We start from the raw sequence: 24,773 nt of genomic DNA, 5'->3' as shown, positions 1-24,773 counted from the left end.
CAAGGAATACTGCATATAGTAAAAATGATTTACTTGTCAACAATCTAGTGGGTAAAAGAAAACGTTTTTCTTTATTGTGGAGAAAACTAACAAAATCACAAAGAAAAAGTTTTTGAAGACAATTTACAGGAAAAGAAATAGTAAAAAATCCAATTCTGTTTTATGTAAGTAGGCTATGCTATACATTATGTTCTACAGAAAAACAAACAAAAATATTCAGTAATCCTGGTGCAGTGATGGATTCCTATAATCCCAGGTCCTTGGGAGTCTGCGGCAGGAGGATCACAAGTTAAAGGCCAATCTCAGCAATCTAGACTGTATCTCAAAGTAAAATATAAAAAGGACTGGGGGTGTAGCTCAGGGTAGAGAAGCCCTGGGGGGGGGGGGGGGCGGGGATAAAAACCTAAATGGTGATGCTCTGGGGAAAACTGCCCTTCCTTATAAGGTATTAAATGACTTAAAATACAAAGTCACTAACAATCACAAACATGCACTGGTATATTAATTCCTGAACTTCAAGAGAGAATTGTGTTTGGCAGGAGACTTACAACAATTCAGAAACACACAGACCTGCAACTCAGCACTACTAGAAAGTGTTTTTCACAGTGTTTTAAACCCTACCACCTTGCTGTTATGGCTTGGATATTAGGTGTCCCCCAAAGCTCACATGTGAGACAATGTAGGAAGTTTCAGAGGAAAAATGATTGGGTCGAAAGAGTCTTAACCCAATCAGTGAATTACTCCCACCCAATCAGTGAATTAATCCATGATGGAATTAATTGAAGTGGTAGGGTGTGGCTGTAGGAGATTGGAATTCAGGCATGGCTTAGGGTATATATTTTGTATCTGGAGAGTGGAAACTCTTTCTCTCTCTTTCTCTGCTTCCTAAGGATGTGAACTGCTTCTCTCTGCCATGCTCTTCTGCCATGATATTCTGCCTCACCTGGAGCCCCAAGGAATGGAGCTGGCCTTCTATGGACTATGACCTCTGAAACCCTGAGCCCTCAAATAAACCTTTCCTCCTCTATAGTTGTGCTGGTTGGGTCATTTAGTCCCAGCAGTGAAAAAGCTGACTAAAACACTTGCCCTCCATGATTAGGTAGGCTCTTGACAAGGAGACTGTATGGAAAGGAAATCCATAGATCACATGCCATTTCTCAATGCTTCCAAGTCCCAGAGAACCATACTTTGAAACAAAAGTCCTGAAAAGGAAAATTACAAGCAACCCAGGTTATGCATAACATATACTTTACTCAATGCACTAAGCAACTGATCTACAGTTTGATCTGACCACTTGGCATAGCTCATGGTCAACTGTAAATTTAGAAAGGGATCACTGTTGGTTTTTCCTATTCCTTACATAGTAACTACACTAGTGAGCTTTGCAATGAGGAGGGGATACACTGTATTAATTGTAAAGGCTTTGGTCAGGGTTCAGCTCCACTTTCCTTAGAATCGAAAAACTTAGAATTGGTTTGTTGCTCTGATCTATGAAAGCTTAGTTAAGAAAGACATTTCATTAACTACAATTTCCAAATGGCCATTTTAATAAAACAAGGCAACTTTACAGGCTGTCATAAATGATAATCAGGACCAGTTGATGTTTGCTATTTAGGTCACATATTCAAATATCTGGGCAGACCAAGTCTACCAAATATGGCATCACTGGGTTGTGTTATGCAGTGGTGGGCGCAGGCCCCGAATGCACCCAGGAAGAGGTGGGAGGATGGGCAGTAAGTCAAATCGGTTTACAGGGAAGGAAATACTTGTGAGCTGAACATCCCCTTCAGTGATCATTATGAAACTGACTTGGATAGCATTGTTTCCAGCCTTTCTGTCATTCCAAACATGCCACCCCAAATTCCAGTTTCAGATGGTACAGAGAACACAGAGGTTGAAAACCACTGTCCTCATGGTTTCTACCTTCTGTTCTGTGGTGTAGATTTGGGTCCAACTAAAAGTACTCTCTCAAGTGCACCAATGCTTCAAATACTTTGCCCCAAATGATGCAAACATTCAGTAACTTCTTTTCGATTCTCATCCTACAGTTCTTCTCATTTCCTTATAGTATTTCTGGTTTGCCTGCCTTCTGAATTTATTTCATTTTCCCTCTTATATCCAGGCCTTCCTTACCCCCTTTTTCTATATATATACCCTCAGGGAAATGGTACTTTCTATGATTTTCATAATATCTACATGCAAACAATGCCCATATTTTGTTCTAACATTCCCTCCTGCTATTCAAGAGATTTCTGTCTACTGGATATCACCACATGATCACAGAGCCTTCAGTCACTTGGGTGAAAACAGATCTCATATTCTTCACAATGTGTTTTACCTCACTTTAGTTAAACAGCAGTAGCAGCATCTCAGCTATCAGAGGGGAAAAACAGCTCCTTGTTTCAGATTGACTCTTTGCTTTTAAAATGTAATGTTCTTTACAATCTCTTATCTCTGAGGATATTGATAGATTAACTTCTTCCTGTTTAATGTTTCATGTTTGTTTTGGCTTCAGCTTTTCCTATAAGGACCCAACCCCCATGCTTGATGATCCCCAGCTTCTCACTTTGTAAGAATGGGGCACTTACATGCCTTCTAGAAGGTCTGTACACAGAGTGAGGTTTGCAACTGTGAACTTCACAGTAGGGTGATTTGGCTAATTTCTTTGGGTACCTCCCTCCCCTTCCTGTGTCAATATGTTTAGATCTTTTCTCTTGGCTTAGATTTCCCCGAAAAGTCTTCTAGGCTCTTGGCTAGAATTAGAAGTGTTTTGGGAACAGAAGTGGGGAGAAGGCTGAGGAGGGAAGTGGTTTTCTCCTGAGTCCCCCTATTTCAATCTATTATTCCTATCAGCTGTATCTGGTGTTTCCCTGATCCAAAGATCCTCTGGTTTACTCTCTTTGGGAACTAGATCTCTAGTCTGCCAGGCTTGTGGTGGGGACAGTGAATAGAAATTTAGCTATAGGGAATGGAGCAGGGATTGACTTTCCATCAGGTATTGCTTTATACAGTATAATGCTCCCTATAATAAATTCCTGAGCCTTCAGGGGATCCACCATGTAAATCAGGCTGCTCCCAGTTTTCCCTATGTAAGATTGAGGATTTTGTTTTCTTGGGTTGCTAAGTCAGTTATTGATCATCTACCTACCTTTTAACTTTCAAAATTGTTTCTTCCCTTTCTGTTTTATCCTTGTGTGTCTTGTTGCTCCTGATTTTTGTCTCTTTACTATTATCTTAGGATATCTGGAGGGGGAGAAGTAGATATGATATTCAGCTGGAAGGCCCACATGTACCTTTTTCCAATATCCTGGCTTCAAGGGACTTCTGTAGCAGATTCTTGCCAATCTTTCTGTTTGTTCATCTAGTCATTACATTGCATGGAAATTACTTTCTTCGTTTACTCGAAAATCACATCAGCTTTCCACTGCCTACTCAGAATTTCTTGGTGTGGTCCTAGATAATCTGACCTTAGTATACCTTTCTAAGTATAGGACTTATACCATCCATCACCCATATCCAAAGATGCAACAATTTTAGTTTCGAAGTGTCCATCACTTTCTGTCTTGAGGAAAGGAAATAAATTATGGAGAGAAGTGTGAGAAGACACTGGAAGCAAACCACCTAGATCCATTAACTTGGCTCTACCACTTTGCCAACTGGCTGACCCTGGGCAAGTTACTTAATCTCCTCATCTGCAAAACAGAGCTCATAATAGCACTCACCTTCTAACATTACCATGGGGGTTTGCAGAGCACTTAGAACAGTGGCTGGCATTTGGGAGATGCAACCTAAGCATTAACAATTACGATTCCCTGCACATCTGTCTCCCCTAGGAGATTATCAAGTTTAGAGAAGACTCATTTATTCAACATTTGTGGTGTACCTATGATGTGGCAATTGTTAGCCCCTGGGGACAATGTAAAAAACAAAAACAATAAAACCAACCTTGGTAAATGGGAAGACTGTTGACTAATGATTCAAGTGGCAAGTGACAAATGCTACACTACAGGAAAAAGGAAAGTGCAGAGACTACAGAGCATGTAAAATCTAATGGTCCAGAACAGATGGGGAAGTCTTTCTGACCTAACATTTGAGATGAGATATGAATGAATGTATAAGGGCAAAAAAAGTCTGTGTTGCTAAGAACTGTGGGCAGGCGGAGAACCACAGGTGAGGCTGAAGAGGCAGGTTGGGGCCCATTGCACAAGGCCCTGAGTAACCAGTTTGAGTCTGCATGTCATTGTCTGACCAGCATTTGTCAACCTCACCATTCTAGTACAATGGGTGTGCCACAGGTAATTTTGAGGAATCAAAAGCAGTTTGTTACTAATAATAAATAAAATGTGGCTACTTGACATTTTTTTAAAAATAAATCAGGACACACTCCCAGGGTCTAACAAAAGAAGCCACAAACAAAAGAAAACTTTACTTCCATTTACATAGAAGTAAAAAACCAGGTAAAGCTAATCTCTATTGCTTCCATTCAGGACACAGTTGCCTTCAAGGGTATATAGTGACTAGAAGGAGAACTAAGGGGGACTTCTGGGTGCCACTAGTGACTTTTGACTGGGGTACTGGTTTCACAGGAATACCACTTCTGAAAATTCAACATTCTGTATACTCACACGAGCACCTTTTTGTATCCCTTATGCTTCAAGTTAAATAGAGTATGTTCATGACACTTTGTGTTCACTTGCTTTTACTGAGAGGAGTAGGGTTACAGATGGCCCCCTGGGAATCCCCTGGTAGATAAATATTACTCATTACCTGTTTCTTAATGGCCTAATCTCAGAACAGCTCCTGGTTATTCTAAAAAGCCAAGGACAGTCACCATATAACCAAGGGTCACCTTCAGTAATAGCAGGGCTTGGCATGGGTGTGATGAACTGAAATGCACTCAGATGCCTGTTACACACTTGGCACTCCTACCAGATTTCTTTCCCCTCATTTTATGTACAATGAAGGATGGTGGTTTCTTATTATCTTCATAAAGAATTGTAGGCCAAACATATCTGCATTTGCAAGAGTTAAAATTCATTCAATATTTTTGTATCCTAAGGAACATTTTCTCAAAAAATTTCATTAAAAAAATATATTTTTTACCTAGCTACAAGTAAAAGAGCACAAAAAGATATGAGAAGTCAAATCTACTTCACATCTCTTTCTCAAGGTAACCACTGTTAACACACACATACACACACACACACACACACACAAAATCTGGGGGCAGTCCTGGGGATTGAACACAGGGCCTTTTACATGCTTGGCAAATGCACTACCTCTGAACTACATTTCCAGCCCTTTTTATTTTTTATTTTGGGACAGGGTCTCCCTAAGTTGAAGAGGCTAGCCTTAAGCTTACAAACCTCCTGCCTCAGTCTCTTGAGGTCCTTCCTGCACATGCACTACCATGCCTGACTTCTCTTACACATTCTTAAAATCACCATTTATATGATCAGCCCTCAGTATTATGGATTTAACCATAGCAGATTGAAAACATTTGAAAAAATATTGCATCTGCACTGAATGTATCAACTTTTTTTGTCATTATTCCCTAACCAACATAATGTACATAGTATTTACATAGTATTAGTAATTAATCTAGAAGGATGTAGGTAGGTTATGTGCAAATAATGTGCCATTTTATAAAAGGAACTTGAATGAGAATTTTGGTATCTTGGCAGGGTGTGTGTGGGTGGAGCGGGTACTGGAACCAATTGTCTGTAGATACCAAAGGATGACTATATAAACACAAGAATGTGTATTACTTCTGCCCCACTATTTTTCCTAAATAAGTGGTTGCCAATTATAGCCATCTATTTTTACTAGAGATGTTCCATATCTATAAACATGGATACCACCCATTCTTTTCACAGGTATACAGCATTCCAATGATATTCCTAGTCTTTTTTTGTTTTACAATGTGGCACTGAACATCCTTGCATATATATTTTTTAATGTACTTTTTAAGTTATAGTGGAGCCAGATGCAGTGGCACACACCTGTAGTTCTTATTCCTCAGGAGGCTGAGGCAGGACAATCACTTGAGTCCAGGAGTTTCAGGTCAGTGTGGGCATCTCAAAAAATAAAAAGGGTAAAATAAATAAATAACTTATGGTAGAAACTGAATGAATGCATATCCTTACTAACAGTGTGCTAACAAACCTTTTGACCTTTGGATTTCTGTTTAACATGGGCACCTCATTATTTTAATTAGCAATCTTCTATTCAGTTCCACCGATCCTTCTATTTCTACCTTAGTAAGTACTACACTGGTTTGATTACCATAGATAATCAAACATTAAATCAAATATTAATCAGAAGATAAATTTTAATGTCTAGTAGATTAAGTCTTTTCTACAAAGGGGACATTTACAAAGTATTTTAAGGACATCATTTTAGATTGCTTTAATGACAGACTTACCAGCATGATACAGTTGCTGCTCATATTACACAAATCTAATAAACATAAAACTCCATTTACTGCTTCTGTTCAGAAAGACAGAATTATTCATATCACAACAATTTTAAATTAGAAAATTACCTGAAAAATTGCCTAGAAAAAATTTTTTAGAAGACTCTTGTTCAAAAGCTGGAGGCATCACAATGCCTTATATCAAAAACATGCTGCAAAACTATGGTAATCAAAACAAAATGGGATTAGCACAAAGACCAATGGAACCCAATAGCAACTCCACAAATTAATCCACATATTTACATCCAACTGATTTTCAACAAAGGTGTCAAGAACAGTCATTGAAGAAAGGACAGTCTTTTAAATAAATGATAACTGGGAAAACTGGACATAGATATTTAGAAGAATAAAACTAGACCCTATCTCTTACTACACACAAAAATCAATTCAAAATAGATCAAGGACCTAAATGTCAGACTGGGAACTATACACCACTCACATACACATACACACACACACACACACACACACACACACACACACAGAAACATAGGGGAAACACTTTAAGATATTGGTATAAGCAAAAATATTTTGGATAAGACCCCAAAAGCACATGCAACAAAAGTGAAACAAGGGAAATGACACTTGTTAAATGAAGATGCTTCTGCATAGCAAAGGTAACGAGAATGAGGAGACAACCTGAAGAATGGGAGAAAATGTCTGCCAACTATACATCAGACAGGAGATTAATATCCAGAATATATAAATAACTCAAACAACTCAACAGTAAAACAAACAACAACAAAAACAAATACTTCAATTAAGAAAAATAGTCAAAAGACCTGAACAGACCTTTCTCAAAGAAAGACACACAAAATCCTCGTAATCTGGAGTAGGGGGAGGGTGAGGGCAAGACAAATTCAAGTTTGAGGCCAGCCTCAGCAATTTAGGAAGACATTCAGTAATTTAGTGAGAACCTGTCTCAAAATAAAAAGTAAAAAGAACTGGGGATGTAGCTCGAGTGGTCAAGCATCCCTGGATTCAATCCCTAGTACTATTAAAAAAAAAAAAAAAAGATGACGTGCAGATGACCAGGAGTATATGAAAAAATGATCAACACCATAAATCAGAGAAATGCAAATCAAAACTACAATGAGATAATATGTCACCCTAGTTAGAATGGTTATTGTCAAAAAAGACAAAAAACAAAACCAGAAAAACAAATATTGGAGAGGGTGTGCAGATAGAACTCTTATACACTGTTAGCAAGAATGTAAATTTGTACAGCCATTATGGAACATAAATAGTATTGAGGTTCCTCAAAAAACTGAAAATAGAACTACCATATAATCCTATCACTGGGTACATATTCAAAGGAAATGAAATCAATATATCAAAGAGATACTTGCATGTACATGCTTATTGCAGTATGATATAATAGCCAAGATATATAATCAATTTAGACATCCATCAATGAAATAACGCATTAGAGATGCATTATATGTACACAGTATACACACAATGAAATATTATCCCTTTAAAAATAATGGAATCCTGTCATTTTCCAGCAACATGAATGGAACTAGAGGATGTTAAGTGCAGTGAGCCAGGCACAGAAAGACAAATGCTGCAAATTCTCACTCTTGTAGAAGCTAGGGAAGTTGATCACATGGAAGAAAGTAGAAGAGAGGTCACTAGAAGCTAGGAAGGTAGGAGGAAAGGAGGGGTAGAGATTGAATACTGGGTACCACGACATTGTTAGATGGGGGAATTGGTTCTAATATTCTACAGCACAGGAGGGTAACTGTAGTCTACAACAACATACATTTCAAAATAACTAGAAGAATTTGAAGGTTCACAACACAGAACTGATCATTTTGAGGAGTTGGAGATAGTAATTACCCTGATTTGCTCATTATACATTATATACATGTATCCAATTATAATACTGTGCCCCATAAATACCTACAAATATTATATGTCAACTAGAAATGTTTAAAAAAAGAATCACATTCATGCAGTAGACATGTTCATACAATAGACCTTCATTCCCCAAATCCATGTCCATCTGGAATGTATAAGTATGATCTTATTTAGAAAATAAGGTCTTTACAGATGTAATCAAGTTAATACAAGGTCATACTGGATTAGAATGAGTCCTACTTCAATGACTGTTGCCCTTAAAAGAGGAAAAATGGACATAGACACACACACACCATGCCATAAGCAACAAAGACTAGAGTGATGCAGCTACAAAGCAACAGACGCCAAGGATTGCTGGCAATACCAAAAGCAGGGAAGGTTGTTCTCTGCAGCTTTAAGGGAAAGCACATCCCTGATGACACCTTGATTTTGGACTTGCTGCCTCCAGAACTGAGAGAGAATACATTTTAGAGGTTTTAAGTTGTTAAGTAGGTGGTAATTTGTAATGGCAGCCCTAGGAAACTAATACAATAACTGTCCCAAATCGTGTACGCTTGAATCACCATCAATTTCAAGAAGCATACAATTACATCAAGTGATGTGGCATTTGCTTCACCTTTTTCAGGCACTAAGCTGTTTCCAATAGGTAAAAAGAAAGATTTAGAAAACCCTTTAGTGTTGGTTTTTTGTTTTTAACTATTATCTCGTTGAGACACAATTTACACTGAGGAACACCAATTCATGAAGTAAATTGCCACTGTTTCACAAAGGGCTCACACTTTTATTACACAGTGCCTCTGTACTTTTTAGCAACTTCAAAAGTGCAGTTGGATTATATGGGAAGAGATTTTTCTTTTGCAAACGGCAAATGGCATCTTGTAGCTCTTTGAAGCATTTTATTATTCTATAAAATATTCTTGCTTCAGAGACAGTGTTATTTGGGACTGCTTCACAATCAACGGAGAAGGAAGTAGTAGATTCTTCTGGAATCAGAGACCATGATTGAAGCTCATGGCTAAGTTCTCTTTTATCCTTGCTTGACCCAGCTGGGTCTTGAATTTTCTTAAGTGCTTCTTGGTATATAGATGTCTGTTCACAGATGTTTGCTGAACACTGGTTTGTGGATTCTGCTTCAGAATCATCAGAGTCATCATAATCTACTAGACTGTGAGAAGCCTGGAGGGAAGACAGACTATGATCCCTCATGATATGGGTTTCCTTGGACATCACAACCTGGTTTAGTGGTTCAGAAGAATCATCAGAAGCCCAGGAGACCCAAGCGTGTTCCTTTCTGTGACTATCAGGAGTGGTCAAATGATGAGGTGGTATGGGGTTGGTGCATCTGTCTTGGACTAGTGAGGGAACAAAACCACAAATATTTGTGCCATGATGAGATTCAGACGCATCAAAGAACTTACAAATAGTGAAAAAATTATCCCAGTCTTTTTGCAGTAATTTTAAATATCTAACAAAATATTCAAGAAAACAGGTTTCTGATGAAATCAAAAAGTCAAGAAGAACTGTAGAATCAAATCCTATATTTTTTAAGAAGAATAAGAAAATACAGTGAGGATTATAGCCATATTCATGGGTGTGGCACATCCACATTTCCTTTTCTTGAGTCAACCTTTTGGTAGCTTCACATTCTCTGAAAATGAAGGTAATGGTGAACTCAGATTAATGACGTTTTAAAAACATAGCAGTTTTGACAGATGTAATCTGCATGTCACATATTTACCTGTCACCTTACTTTTTAATCTACTCATTACTTAAAAAAAAAAAAAAAAAGAGTTCAAAACAAATTCTTTTCCCCACAAACTATAAATGAATTTGACTCAATAAAATAAAGCCCACTGTCTTGGGCATTTCCAGTTTTTGTCTGACCAAGGGAAGTCCTGTCATCTTTTATCCTGACATCAGAAACCCTCATTCTCTTCGGCAAACAATTCCATGTGATAAGGTGGAGCTGGAACCTAAACCTCCTTCCCCACTCTCCTCAGCAGAGGTGGGCAAGTGACCCAGACTGACCCATCAGTGCACTTCATGCTCCTTGCTGGTCACAAGGACTGGTTCTGGTAAGAATCTGGAACTTAAGTGAGTTAATCAGATCTCTGCTGGAATTTTTACTTGGACTATGAAAGGTTATAATTCTAAGACTGACATAGGCCTGATGAGCTGCTGGTAGCTATGCCTAGAATGAATTCAGAATTGTGAGAAAGCAAAAAAAGAGAAGTAACTGATGACAACTGAATCCCTGATACCAACTGGATCCCTTAGAACTCCCCATTCTGAGCCAATAAATCTTTATTTGTTTATACCAGTTTGAGATTTCCACCATTTACCGCCAAAAAAATCTAATACAACTACATTTTTAAAAAAAGTATGTATGACATAAGTGCATGCCATCCTGAACATTGAACTGAAGAGAGAAATTCATATATAAAACTAATTTAATTAAGAGGCTTCCTCTTTCTTAAGGAGTAAGAAGTCAACTTTGAATACAATTAAGATATGCTCTTAGAGGCCTGTGTATTTTCAGTATGAATTTTTATTTTACCATTTTTGAGCCTAATTCAAATCACATGCAGGAATTTTGTGTTCTTGATTAGAACCTTTTGAAAATTGGCCTCAAACACTAGATCTGAAAGCAGCCACTGCCAGCAGTGTCATAACACAGCAAGTACTGGCAGCACAATGCTGCACTGCCGATCATTAGTGAGAAATCCCTTTCTCCCAGGCCAAGAAAGAAATGGAAATAAAGCAAATACTTTAGGAGTTTAATAAAGCAAAGCAGAAATAGTGGAAAAGGTCATCAGTTATTAATTTCAAAAGCAATTATAGATATTTGCCACAAGAAGATATTGCTGCATGTGCAGCTGTTTTAATAAAGCAGAAATAGAATCAGTATAAAATGTCACCAGTAACAAAACTTCAAAACTAATTTTACATATTTGCTTGAATTAGGTATGAGTCAAAATGTGGCTGTAGATTACATTGAAAATATAGAACAGGTCCTTCGATTATTTATAAGTCGGTACTTTTAAAAGATAAAAAAAAAAAATCATCTTACAGAAGTTTAATACAGAAAAGTAAAGTCTCAGAGGTAAGAACCCAACAAATGTGATTTGTCCCTAACTACACAGGTAAAGCAGAGGTGCAGACTACACAGGAACCCCGGTATTCAGATTCTAGTCTAGTTCTACTTCCACTGCCTAGTCTGCCAAGTTTTCATAATAACTCAAATGTAATCTTGTTTGCATGTAAGGCAAGATTAAAGAAAGGAATTAGAACTTATGAGAAAACCACAAGATACATCCCCCAATGATGGAAGGTAAATAATACACTCAGCACATTTTCTGAAATGTTTCCTGCCTTTTTGGCTTACAGATAGTTCAATAATTACTTTCAACTACACTAACCTGATCAACTTTAGGTAGATGCCCATTGATGCTTTGGCAGCCTCCAGCATGTCATCATCTTGTTCTATGAAGACCCTGGACAGCCATTCACACGGATTGTGTATTTGTAGTGAGGGCTGAAGATGAGGCTTTAAGAAGGTCAGTAACTCAGACATGAACCTGTGTAAATCAACTTCAGAAAATGCAAATTTCAAAGTGTAGGCAATAGTTTACAGATACATCAATAATATCTTGTCTATATACAAATTCCTAATGTCTAAGTACTTTAAAGTGCTAGATCATAATTCACACCTTCTGAAAGTCATGTAAGTTAGGGATTATTTCTATTTTATAAACGAGGAAACTGAGGCTCAGAGAAAAAAGTGATTTAGAAGGCAGGCATTTAAAATGTACAGACAGATGTCTATTTGGCACAATTGCCAAATAAGTAATTATAATACAGCTGATAAAAAAATTACATGGTGATCTTTTGATAAAAGCATATACATAAATGATGAAAAAAGAGGTCTTTTCATTGGACACTATAGCTTCTTTTTACTAGAGACAATACAACCAAGCAAGCTTTTCCTTCAAAATAACAGAAAAATATTTTTTTTTTGTTTATTTAAAGCATGAAAAGAAAGTCTTGCTTAATATTAAGCAAATACATCAAAAAAGGTTTATGGAGTTTTAAAACTGAATTATACAATAGATGCCACCTAGTGTTCCAAATTGTAACTACATAAAATTATAACTAATATGTAATTATTAAAAGCTCAATAATATTCAAAGCAGTTCAGGAAAGTCACTGCTTACAATTTATGCTTTTCACTGAACTAGTAGGCTGCCTGGTAGACATTTATTATTCATTTTTCTCAAGTGAAATAGAGAACGTGTCTTTCCCAATACCTACACTGAAAATCATACTTTACCCAGGCTTTCTTTGAACACTTGATTTATCATCTTGGAAATTTTATGCAACAATTCCTTCATCAATATAACTTCTTACACATTAGTTTTAATTCAATTTCTAATTATCAACAATCCACATAAGTAGGTATACTACATTCATAATTAAATAAAATACAAATATATGACTATAAGTTGACTTCTATCACTTACAGAGAGTGATTTTTTGACTGAAGTCATTTATTATGCTACACACATTCAGTTAGCCCACAAAAAGCTGCATATTCCTTCAGGTTATTATTCTCTTTTTTGGGAAAATAAACTTAAATTAGTGGAATTTATACTAGTTCTGAGACTTCATAATTATGAATTGTTTTACTTAAGCAAATAATGATATTTAGTTTGCACAAAAAAGGAGTTTGGAGAATTACCTTTCATTTCATTTGTTGAGGTACCATTTTGAAACTTGATTTCTAAGGATTTCATTGTAATTAAGCTTGCTGCTCTAAGGATCACATGATCTGGACCACAGAGATGTGCACATCCAGGCTGAACTTCATCACCTCCAAAGCAGGAAGGTTTTCTGTGAATAGACAATGTCTTCAACAACCCCAGGTGCACAGTTTGCAAAACAGCATTAGCTAAAGCCAACATATCTGTGTCTAAGTGATGATCTGGTGATATTGCAGCAGACACAGAGCCATGACAGAGGTCTTCGCCCACTTTACAGAGAAGGCACTTTTTGATGAATATGATCAACTTTCTTTTGACAAAAGCCTGAATAGGCCAAGTGAGAACATTTAGCACACAAGAAGGTTTCAAAAATAAAATCCTTTGGCTCCTGCAATGTAACTTCAGGTAGATTCTGGAGGTTATGAGAAGTTCAAGCAATTCCAGGAAACATACCAAGCTGTTTATTATTTTAGAAGGATTTTGACAGTTTTCAAAATGCTGAGAAAATAAGGAATCGTAGAATACTTCAAGAGCAGTATCAAAAGGAGTCAGGAACTGCTTTAAAATTTCTGCAATTATAAAAACAGTAATTATAGACAACAGGGAAAACAAAAGCTTTTTAAAATACAATTTTACAATTCAATTTTTATAAATACCACTTTGTAAGAGAAAAGATATGTTTGGAATATTTACCTAGAGCATGAACAAATGAGAACAGAGATTAACAGTTAATTACCATGGTTAACATTCACTTTTCAAACACCGATAGCAGATTATATAAAGAATGCATAATAAATAAAAGCTTTATTTTTTTCCTTATAACTTTTTTCACTTTAAAAAAGTTAACCTTGAGCTGGCAGCTCAGTGGTAGAGTACTTGCCTACTGTGCAGGAGGCTCTGGATTTGATTCCCAGTGTGCGTATACATGCAGGCACACACACACAAAATACGGGGAGATTTTTTTTTTTTTCAGACTTCAAGATAGATCAGAAGTAAAGTAAGTATTTTTTCTTGATTATAAATATAATGATCCTGGAAATTAGATGATGACTGTTTATGGGGCAATGTAATGTGTACCTGTTTTTTCTGAACATGTATCTTTAAAGATTTCTTTCATTAACACTGTAAGAGTCCAGAGACAATGTATTGTTTCATCACTTGCAGAATATCCATAAAGATTTTTTTGGCAGAAAGCAATCCATGAATTACTTAATGTTATCTATAAGGAAGAAATTTAAAAATGTAGTTATGATTCAGTATTTTCTTTAAAATCATAAATTACCTAATTATATGTAATACAAATATACAACATTGTTTACTTGTTTGCCTAAAAAAAGGGCATGATAACATTTGGTTAAACAAGAAGCGAGTAAAATAACCTAATATTCTTTAAGTGAAGAAATTCAATATACCAGAGAAATAAAGGAAACATGCCAATATTAGCAGTCTTATCTCTAGGTGATAGAATGATATATAGCTTTTATTTTGTCCTTTATACTTTGTCACACTGTCCAAATTTCCTACTACCAATAACATCTTTTTATAATTAGAAAAAAAAGTTATTTTAAAAAGGGAACAAGTCATTATAGCTGAAAGAAGTCAGCAGATACTTAGAATTGCTTATTAACTAATTCACAGATAAGAGAGTAACTGATTCTAATATATATTCTTGTCCATATATTTTTTCCATTATGCTGAGGATCATTCTCAAAATTTATCTACATTAAACCTGTGAAATCAGGCTTGGTCTCAAGCAGAGATGCCTGAACTTTTTTTGTGAAGAGGAGTCTAACCTACTTCCTTGAGAATGTGAAGAAAGTTATGGGCTCTGATGTGAAACCCACCTCTTAGGGTTAAGAATCTGATTTATTATAATTTATAATGTATTTAAGATGCTAATCCTTGATTTAAGTCACCATGATATTATTACAGTCTTAGGTTTTGGTGGACTTCTACATTATTATGTAAGCAAATATTTTATTAATGCAAACTCTTGAAGGGTTAAAATCAAGTGCCAAAGAACAACTCTGAAAATATCAGAAGAGAAATAATAACATAATTTGATTACTAAGCTTACCTTTTCTCTCAATTGAAAATACAGAAGCAATGCAAGGCACTTTGCAGCCATGTGAGACAACAATTTGTCTGAATTTTGTAACATGTAGATCTACAGCAAAATAAATACATGTAATCACTACTGTTGAGTATTTTTAAGACTTTCATTTTAAATATCTAGATCTTCAAAAATGATAACCATGGCTTACCAATTTAGAATCAATTTCAGTTGACTGCAAAAGAATTTTAATTATATCTCTGTATTTCTCCTTTGCATGGATCTCAGTTTCAACAGACAATATCCTGGTTATCATCACTTTGATCACAGTTAACTGAAAGAGCATCATCTCTCGGGCACTGCTCATCTGAGAGTGTCTCTTCACACACACAGGTGCTTCAGGAATGGTAGTCACCTTGATCGAGAGCAACTGATGCTGGCCTGGCACAGCACTGGTGTTCAGGCATTCTAAGGAGCTGGCTGCAGAGCAATCTTGATCTGAAAGTGCTGGGTTGAGATAAAAGACGTAATCATGGCTGTCATTTTCAAGTGTGGCTCCGGAAAGTACTTTTTGGTATAACTGTTCTAGAACTTCACAGAAGGCTTTCATTTTGATTTCCAACATGAATCTTTAAGATGGCTGGTAACTCTAATCTGTAAATATTCGTATCTCAGAAATGTGATGAAACCTCTATAATGCTTCTTCAGTGAAGCCTGAAATAGAAGAAATAATTTAAAAATTGAGAGTTACATACATATCACAAAGGAAAGACAACTGTTTCCACTTAATCACAAAGTCTTAAGTAAGGGTAATGTTGGTTGCTGAATTTCTAATATGGAAATTCATAATAAAAACATCACTTAAAGACCATAACAATGAAATGTATGCTTTCCATATAGATTTAAGGGCATAAAATTAAGGGTAATTTTATCACAGCAAAAGTGTTTCCTTTCTTCTAACAGTGCTCAATGGGCTGCAAGGGTTTCTTGAGCTCAGTGCTGTTAACATTTGCAGCTAGATTATTCTGTGGTCAAGAGATGTCTTGGGCTCCTTAGGATGTTAAGCAACATTCCTAACCTCTACCCTGTACATTCCAAAGCACTCCCAGCCTCACCCACCAGATTCTGACAACCAAAAATGCAGACATTGTCAAATGACCCTTGTGGGCAAAACTGCCCTAGTTCACTGGGGTAACTCAAATTCATTAACTCCAATTTATAGATAAAAATCTGAGTTTAAATTGCTATATGGCCAAACAATATTATAGCTATTACTCTTTAAGTTCCAACTCAGAAGTATATAATAATAACAAGAAACCCTGATTATCACCAATATCTCTAAATTTAAAAAAAATTTAAATGTCATCTCAAGAAAAAGACAAAATATGAAGCAAAAGTAATCCAAACATGAGCAAACTGTATTTACAGCTGGATGCAAATTTAGAAATTCCAGTAGTCTAGGACTCCTCTGACATGATGGAGATCTGGGAGAGTAGGGGGAAGGATAGGACATTTAGGGCCAGACAGAACTTTTATAAAGCACAGAATATGGATCATTGACTGATGGATCAATATCAGAGGAAGCATGTAGTATAAAGACTTTGGCATAAGCAAAGTTTTATTCTTCTTATGGAATACTGGTGTCTCTGGGAATGACCTGATCCTGTGGGTGCTCTGACCCTTTCATTGCCTTTGAGCTATTTTACATCTCTTAATTGTAGATAACTGATACCAATGCAAATAATTCTTATCCATAGAGAAGTAAATAATGTTCTGACAGAGGGGCATCCCTTTCCCCAGTGGGAAAGGTTTTGCTTCCACTTGAAAACATTTTAATATTCCTTAACTCGATACAAATTCATGGTTCTCTTATTTCTCCCTGAAATGGGCTGTGACATCTGATTCCTTTCCCTCATGAATTAATGAGTTTAGTAAAACCTCTGGTAGATTGTTCATGTTATGTGGGTCATGATTTTGTCCTCTTAAAACTTAGTGTTTAACAAAATCCTTTCTAGTCCATCTGGACCCGTGTATAAATGCAGGACTCATCTTTAACCTCCTTCTTTGGAAAAGACTTTGAAGATGATCACTTACATTGGACCTCACTTCTACAGTGTGGCTCACCATCCTAGCTATGGTCTTCCACTTCTATACACCGGCTTCTTCCCCCTATTTAACTCCTAAGGAATTTCAACTGCTGACCACCCCACCAGACAAAGCTGCCCTGTTTCAGTCCTCTAGTGCAGAGCTAAATATAAGAAACCTATAGATTTTAAAATTATGAACAAAGCTTTGGTAAGGTTTCTCTGAATCCCATTTTCAAGCTGCAGTGTACATCCAAGATGATTGATTAACATATCTAATGGTAACTTTGTTCCATTTAACAGTGTTAAATTTTATCAGAGCACTGTGCTTCCAGAAAGCAGCTACATTTAAGAGCACTGTGCCCCTTTGTATTCCAGGAAGAAGTCAACCAGGAAGGATTAGCCCATGTCCTTATTCCCAGATAGGGTCTACCTCTAGCCTTCTCCCATGACTCCTTAGTTTTTATTTTTTATTTTGTTGAGGTGAGGGTCTCTCTAAGTTGTGAAGGCTGGCCTTGAACTTTAGATCCTCCTGCCTGAGACTCCAAGTAGTTGGGATTATAGGTGTTGAATGGCACACTGCTTTCTTTGTCCTATAAAAATCTTACCTTTTCTTCCTCCTTCTTAAGAGGTTTCTCACTGGTGAACATTCTCTCTATTGCAATAGTCTTTATAAAATCATCACTTCAGCTGTTGTCAGTTACACATTAGAAATTGGTTTTCATATTCTACTTCAATGTCCAATTTCATCATACTTATTTTTCTTTATATTTTAGTTGTAACAATAACATTTCTTCTCAATAAAACTACTGACACTTTAAAATAGAATCTTTCAGGCTTCAACTAAAATCATATGCTCAACTCATTAAAAATTTTAGCAACAAATGAAACTATTTTTATTTCAATCCTACATCAATAAAATACTTCTAATGATATTTCTATGGGCACAAATTCTTAAATTTTACCATAAATGAAAATGAACTTGCTATTTGATCATTTCTATGTGCACAAAGGACAATTTTGCACAGTTCAATCTTTTTAGCATACAAACAAAAGTGAGTATCAGTAAATAAAAATTTCAGAGAGAAAATAACCTGTTTTCTATCATGGTGGGACCCTGTGGCTATGAGAAAGAAATCAGGGTGAAAAGTTGTAAACTTTAAATTAAAAATACAGATTTAAGCCAGGTGTGGTAGCAAGTCTGAGGTCAGCCTCAGCAGTTCAGTGACACCCTCAGCAACTTGGTGAGATCCTGTCTCAAAATAAAAAATAAAAAGGGATAGGAATGTAGCTCAGTAGTAAGGTACCCCTAGGTTCAATTCCCAGGACCATAAACAAATAAACAATCCAGAGTCAAATGGAAACTTTATAAACAGAAAAGAAATGATGGGGTCACAAAAGCCTAAGGGCCAGGTAGATGACAAATGAATGAGGACCAGTTAGTTGTTAGGTTGTTCTGTTGGGACCAAATCAAACATAAATTACACTGTCTCTTAAAATATTTATGAAGGCTGAAGAAATCTGCACTAAAGTAAAAGTGAAAATTGAAAATTGCATGTTTTTTTTTCTTTTTTAAAAGCAATCATAGTGTTAAATAAAAGGGCAAAAATTGAAAAAGCAAACTAGGGGGATGAACTGACCACTTTTTTTCCAGAAGTGCCTGCTCTGAGGTTGGCACATGGCAAACTGCATTATCATGCTGGCCTGGAGGAAGGTGTACCCTTCAGACACCAAGCTTGTAAGAGACAAGAACAAAGCAGAAGGCTACTTTGGATGCTGTGAGGCTTTGAAGCTGTTCATACATAGTAAACAAGAGAGGTCTGTCTAGCCTGAAAAGGGAGTAAATAACTAGAGAGGTCAAATCAGGACAAGTGAACAAGCAGTGCATCGCTTGGTGTCTACAGAACATGCCTCTTGGCAGGGAAGAGTAGACTCCCACTCCTGGCAGCCTAAGAGGGTACCAAGACAAGTTACAAGGCAAGTGCAGTTCTTCAAATTTCCTCTGCTGCCCCAAAGCCCAGAATGACAGGTGAATAGCAGACCTTGGATAAACTTCCTAACAGTAAGCAGTAACTCATATAGCCTAACCTTGACCGTCTATTCTCTCATTGTACTATTAAACAGAATACCAATCCCCAAAATCATTTTCAAGGTTAATTACTATGTAATTTACCAATACAAACCAGGATTTAATTTAAAAAAATATTCAGCAACCAAAGGTTGGAACATTGATCAGAAAAGTTGCTTAAATTTTTAAATTAAATTTTAGTAGGTACAGCAAACCCAGCAGCTCCTCATGAAAAGTTGCAATGATCCTACTTTGACATCAGGTCATCGACAGCTTAAAGGTACTATGAATATAAGTGACTGAGACTCTGTACTACAATTAAGATAATTTTCATCTTTTACAAAATTAACTCAAAATGGATGTAAAACAACCTTTCAGAAAAAGAAAACGGACAAAATCCTTGGGATCTAAGGTTAGGTAAATCCTTGATTCCAAAAGTACAATTTGCAAAGATAAAAACTGATAAACAGAACTTCAACAAAATTAATTTTTATCCTATTAAGAGGATGAAAAGACAAGCTATAGACAGAAAAATATGTAAACCATATATCTGACAGAAAGCAAGTACCTAATATACATAAACAACTCTTAAAACTCAATGTTAAAAAAATTCAATTCGAAAATGGGTAAGGGATATGAACAGACTGAAGAGGATACACAGGTGGCAAATAAACACATGAAAAGATGATCAACTGCATTAATCATTAGAGAAATGCAAATTAAAACTACAGTGAAAGACCATTCTCAAAATAGCTAAAACAAAAATCAGTGGCACTAAATGCTGGTAAGAACAAAGAGAAACTGGATCCCTCTTATATGGCTGGTGGAAATATAAATGATACAGCTACTCTGGAAGACAGTTTTGCAGTTTCTTAAAAAGCTAAATCTATACTACAATGTCCTCCCCTGGGTGAATAAGTAAACTGGGATGCATTCACACTATAGAATGCCTCTCAGCAACAAAAATGGAAGAACTATTAACACATGCAACATCAAAAGAATTAGGTTGAGGGGGGAAAAGATAATCTCAGAAGGTTGCACATTGCATGATTCTATTCTTGAATGGTAAAGTGAGGAACAGATTAGTGGCTGCCTGCTGGTAGGGAGGCCTCCTGTCCCTCAGTGGGTAGGGTTATAAAGGGTAATGGAGGGATCCTTGTGATCATGAACTGAGTGGCAGACTAACTTACATAGATAATAAAATTACACGGAACTAAGTACACTTTCAAACAAATATAAGTAAAATGGGAAATCTGAATGAGATTGGTAGATTGTGTGGATGACAAGATCCTGGCTGTGCTGGGAATATAGTTCAGAGGTAGAGCACTTGCCTAGCAATTCCTGGCTGTGACATTGTACCACAATTTAGCAAAATGTTGCTCTGTAGAGGGAAACTAGGTAAAGGCTACATAGTATCTCTCTGTACTGTTATTATTTCTTTTTCTTTTAAAACATTTTTGAGTTGTCAATGGATCCTTTATTTAATTTATTTATTTATATGTGGTGCTGAGAATCAAACCCAGGACTTCACACATGCCAGGCAAGCACTCTACCACTGAGCCAAAACTCCAGTCCCTGTTACTATTCCTTAACTACTTGTGAATTTATAATTATCTCAAAGTGAAAAGTTTAAATAAAACTTCAACAACTTTGGCACTATACATCAGCCTTTTGATTCCCAGCATTAATGTACAAAGGAGTTTGTTAATATCCATTGTTTTAAAAAACACACTAGAATTTTGAATTTGAAAATATCTAGATCTAAAACTAAACAGAATGGTATTTTTAAAAAGGTTTTTTTTTTTTTAAAAAAAAGGTTAAAAATGTTTTCTTAAAAATATTTCCTATATAAGACATAGGTAGAGTTTCTAAGCCTATTCATTAGAAAACATTCTCATCACTTAATTTCAAAATTATCAAAGAATAAGCTACAAATAACTTCATCCTTTCTATGTGGGGAAACTACTTTAAGGAGTCTTTAGTTTAAATTCAGAAAACAGAGAAGCATCTATTTTCACAGTCAATGTTACTAAAAGTCAAAAACTTTCTCATATGACTTGGCTAATATAGTTTGCTAATAAGACTCAATACTGGGCTTTAGCCTAGTTCAACAATAGGTTCAAATCTAACCAAATCTGAGAGGCTACTTAGTCTAGATGCTAAGATACTTAAAGCAGAAGTTGAGGCACTCCAAACAAATGCTTCTTCCTGGATTCTGGTTCCCTCCCCCAACAAAATAGCATTAACTTTGCCAGAAAAAACAAAATTGGTCTGGTTTGGCTCTTCAAGAGCACCTCTCTCTGCTGTCAAAAGAAGGGAGGGGGACATCTTTCAAACAGCAAGACATGTGCTGGGTCTTCCCTTTGCCTGGCTAGATTCACTTTTCACCCTTCTCAGTGCCCCAACAGACTCCAACAGGAGATTTGAAGGGATGAAAAGAAGGAAGGCCACTCTCTCAACTACCAGGAACTGAGCTTCTCCTTACCCTCAGGCCTGACGGGGACAAGTAGCAGTTACTAGCCCTAGCCATAGGGTGCAGTACTACCCCTTCTTAAAATAATGGTGCTCAAACTTTGGCCTGCATCAGTATTACTTGAAAGGCTGTAAAAACAGACTGCAGGGCCCAACCTAAGGGGTTTCAGGTATGGTAGTTCTGGAATAAGGCCCAATAATTTGTATTCTGAACAAGTTCCCAAGTTATTAATTTTTTTTTTTTTTAAGGTTCAGGAGATCGAACCCAGGGCCATGGCACATGCTAGGTAAGTGCTCTACCACTGAGTTACACCCCCAGCCCAGAACTCTTAAATTCAAGTGTTTATAAATTGTCTTCCAATTAAACTTCTGTCCTGGGATTCTAATAATGGTCAAAATTTTTATTTAATTTTTTTAGTATGAAGACAAAGGCTGACAATCCAGTTAGAGAAAAGAGACTCAAAAACTTAAGTCATTTTGTGTTGAAGTGGAATAGCCAATAAACGCCTGGGATTTGGAGTCAAATGGCTTCACTACATCAAAGTTGTCATGGGGACAAATTATCTTCTAAACCTCAATCTCCTGTGTTCAAAGGACAACAATGATACTAAGCTTACAGGATACTGGGAAGGGTAAATGAAATCCAAGTGTTCCTGAAATATCCACCTCAGCTTCTGTCTATGATTCTTCTGCATTTCTATGAGTGGAATAAATATGTTTGTGGAAAAAAAAAAAAAAAAGGATGGTTTATTTTGATAAAGATAGCCCCTATCCTCATTTTATAGAGGGGCAGAAGGAAAATACTGATTGCCAGAATATATATATATTTTTAATGGTAGGATGCCTACCAGACTTTTAGTAAGGAAGTTTAGTAAGAACTAACTAACAGGTATGGGGCTTCTGGAAGGGAAGCAGGACATGAACTAAAAGATGGGAAACAGTGCAAAAGCAAGATGTCATGGTCGTCTGAACTACATAAAACCTGACTGCACTCATTGCAGTTCACCTTTAACTAGACAGATGCAGATATCAGTAAATGCAGAGCTGCTGGACAGATTCATAAGCAATTGGTATTAGTTTTAGACAAGAAATGAAATAGTTTTGTTTTTAGGAGCATGGAATAACAGGGATTATAGCATTTAACATAAACTTCATCATTAGAAAATATCTGCATGTATCTTTCCCAGGTAGCTCTATTATTTGACCACTCCAAAAGCTAACTTTTCTCCAGCATAGCACAAATTGATGCTGAACAACAGAATCGGAGCTTTAGGCTGGGGGTGTAGCTCAGTGATAACAGTGCTTGCCTACCATGCACCAGGTTCACTCCCCAGCACCACATACACATACAAACAAAAACAACATCCCCACCAAAACAAAACAAAACAATCACAGTTCATTGTCAGAAGAAATATTGGAGATGGTTTAGACCAATCAAACTTTAACACTGGAATTCCCTGCTAGGCTTGTTAGAACACAAATGCTGAGAGCACCCCCACAAGATGATGATTTTGTGGATCTCAGGAGGGTCCAAGAAATGGACCTGGGCCTACACTCAGAGAATCACTGACCAATCTACCCAATTTTTCTGATGAGAATCTAAGTTCCTTAGGTTTATATCATATTGTATAAGTATTTTAAAAATAGACACTTCCTAGCGTATTAATATTTTTAAAATGAAATTTTTCTACTCTTAGTTGTTAAAACATGATTTCATGTTTTAAGTGGTCCTTCAGAATGAAATCTTTCATTGAAAGATTTTCTTCACTCATTTACTCTGCAGTCCTCTCCTCTACCCCCCAAAATATGCCACCAGTGGCAGGTAGAATTTAGTGACTGTCTATAGATATAGACTACCAGATTTATAGAACTGCTGAATTTTGTACTATTTGGTTTTCAGTTTATTTAAAAAAAAATGGCTTCCTCAATGGAGTAGTACACACTTAAGGTATGGCTTATATGGTGAAAAGATTTGTATAACCCAAGGAGGATGTTGATACTCCCTTAGTCTCCTTAAAATGTTCTTTCCTGACTCTGAACCTTGATATGGTGCTGTTCCTTCTGCCTAGAAAGTTCTTTCATTCACTTTTCCTTTTGCTTTAAGCTGAAATATGACTTTCTCTGAGGTCAGGCCCTCCTCAGATGTTCTCTGTCTCCCAGTACTGATACTGTACCTTACAGAACATGTCACTATTATATTTTCATTGTTTGTTCAATGATTTGTATGTTTCCCATGCTAGATCATAAATTCAGTAAGAGCTGTCTGCTTAGTTCATTACTTCTCCAGTTTCTTGCATAGGAGAGGCACTTATATTTGTGGAACATATTCCTGAAGATAAATGTAGTAGCATATATATCTAAAACAATATTAAAATCAATTCCAACATGTTTTTGTCTGTCCTGCCCACCCCCTCATGCTGGGGATTGAATTCAGGGTCTTTGAATGGTAGGAGAACAATGTACCATTGAGCTACATCCCCAGCCCCTAATGCCATGTCATTTTTAACTTCTGAATTTTCAATTACAATCACAATTTCAAATAAAAAATTTACAAACATATTATATAGTAGTATCCATAATAGAACAGAGTTCTGAGCTCACTCAGTCTTTATTTTATATCTGACAATGTACTCAATATAAGTCATATCTAAAGTGGTTGTGGTAAAGTACAAATTAAAACTATCCTTGAAGAAAAAAAAATCCCTGCACAAGAGCTATAGGGAACGCAAAAGTTATCAGTTAGTTTCCTTTCTTTCGGTATCTTTTATACTGGGACAAAGGTACCAAGGTCTACAGTAGAATTTCTCTACCTAGCTCCATCCCTACTTCCTGCAACATACAGCTGACCTCAGGCTCCAAGAGAGCTGATAGGAAGCCAAGGTAATTAATGCATGTGTCTATGATAGCTCTATTCACTAGACCAGGTCCCTCAACAGTCCCCAAATAAAACGTACTGTCAACCAGAGCATAAATTGTTCATTCTTTCAAATAACAAGTG

The 24,773-nt window shown here is 36.4% G+C and overlaps 1 protein-coding gene across 7 annotated transcripts in view; it reads right to left on the bottom strand.

Annotated features, from left to right (window-relative positions):
- Positions 1-24,773, bottom strand: part of LOC306650201 (ceramide synthase 3) — a 140,395-nt gene that overhangs the window by 109,837 nt on the left and 5,785 nt on the right. For 3 of the 7 annotated variants that reach the window (XM_079122043.1, XM_079122042.1, XM_079122044.1), the window contains exons 2-6: positions 15,363-15,865; positions 15,176-15,265; positions 14,176-14,317; positions 13,077-13,667; positions 11,758-11,929 (exon numbers count right to left, since the gene is read on the bottom strand). In XM_079122043.1, coding sequence (XP_078978169.1) covers positions 11,758-11,929; positions 13,077-13,667; positions 14,176-14,317; positions 15,176-15,265; positions 15,363-15,776 — 1,409 coding nt within the window. In that variant the 5' untranslated portion in view covers positions 15,777-15,865. Of the gene's footprint in view, positions 1-8,004; positions 9,987-11,757; positions 11,930-13,076; positions 13,668-14,175; positions 14,318-15,175; positions 15,266-15,362; positions 15,866-24,773 lie in introns of those variants that run through there. The other 4 variants (XM_079122046.1, XM_079122045.1, XM_079122048.1 and 1 more) reach the window with 4 other exon arrangements.

This window comes from Sciurus vulgaris (assembly GCF_902686455.1).
Source record: "Sciurus vulgaris genome assembly, chromosome: 2".
Lineage (NCBI taxonomy): Eukaryota > Metazoa > Chordata > Mammalia > Rodentia > Sciuridae > Sciurus > Sciurus vulgaris.
This window is presented reverse-complemented; position numbering and strand designations above follow the sequence as displayed.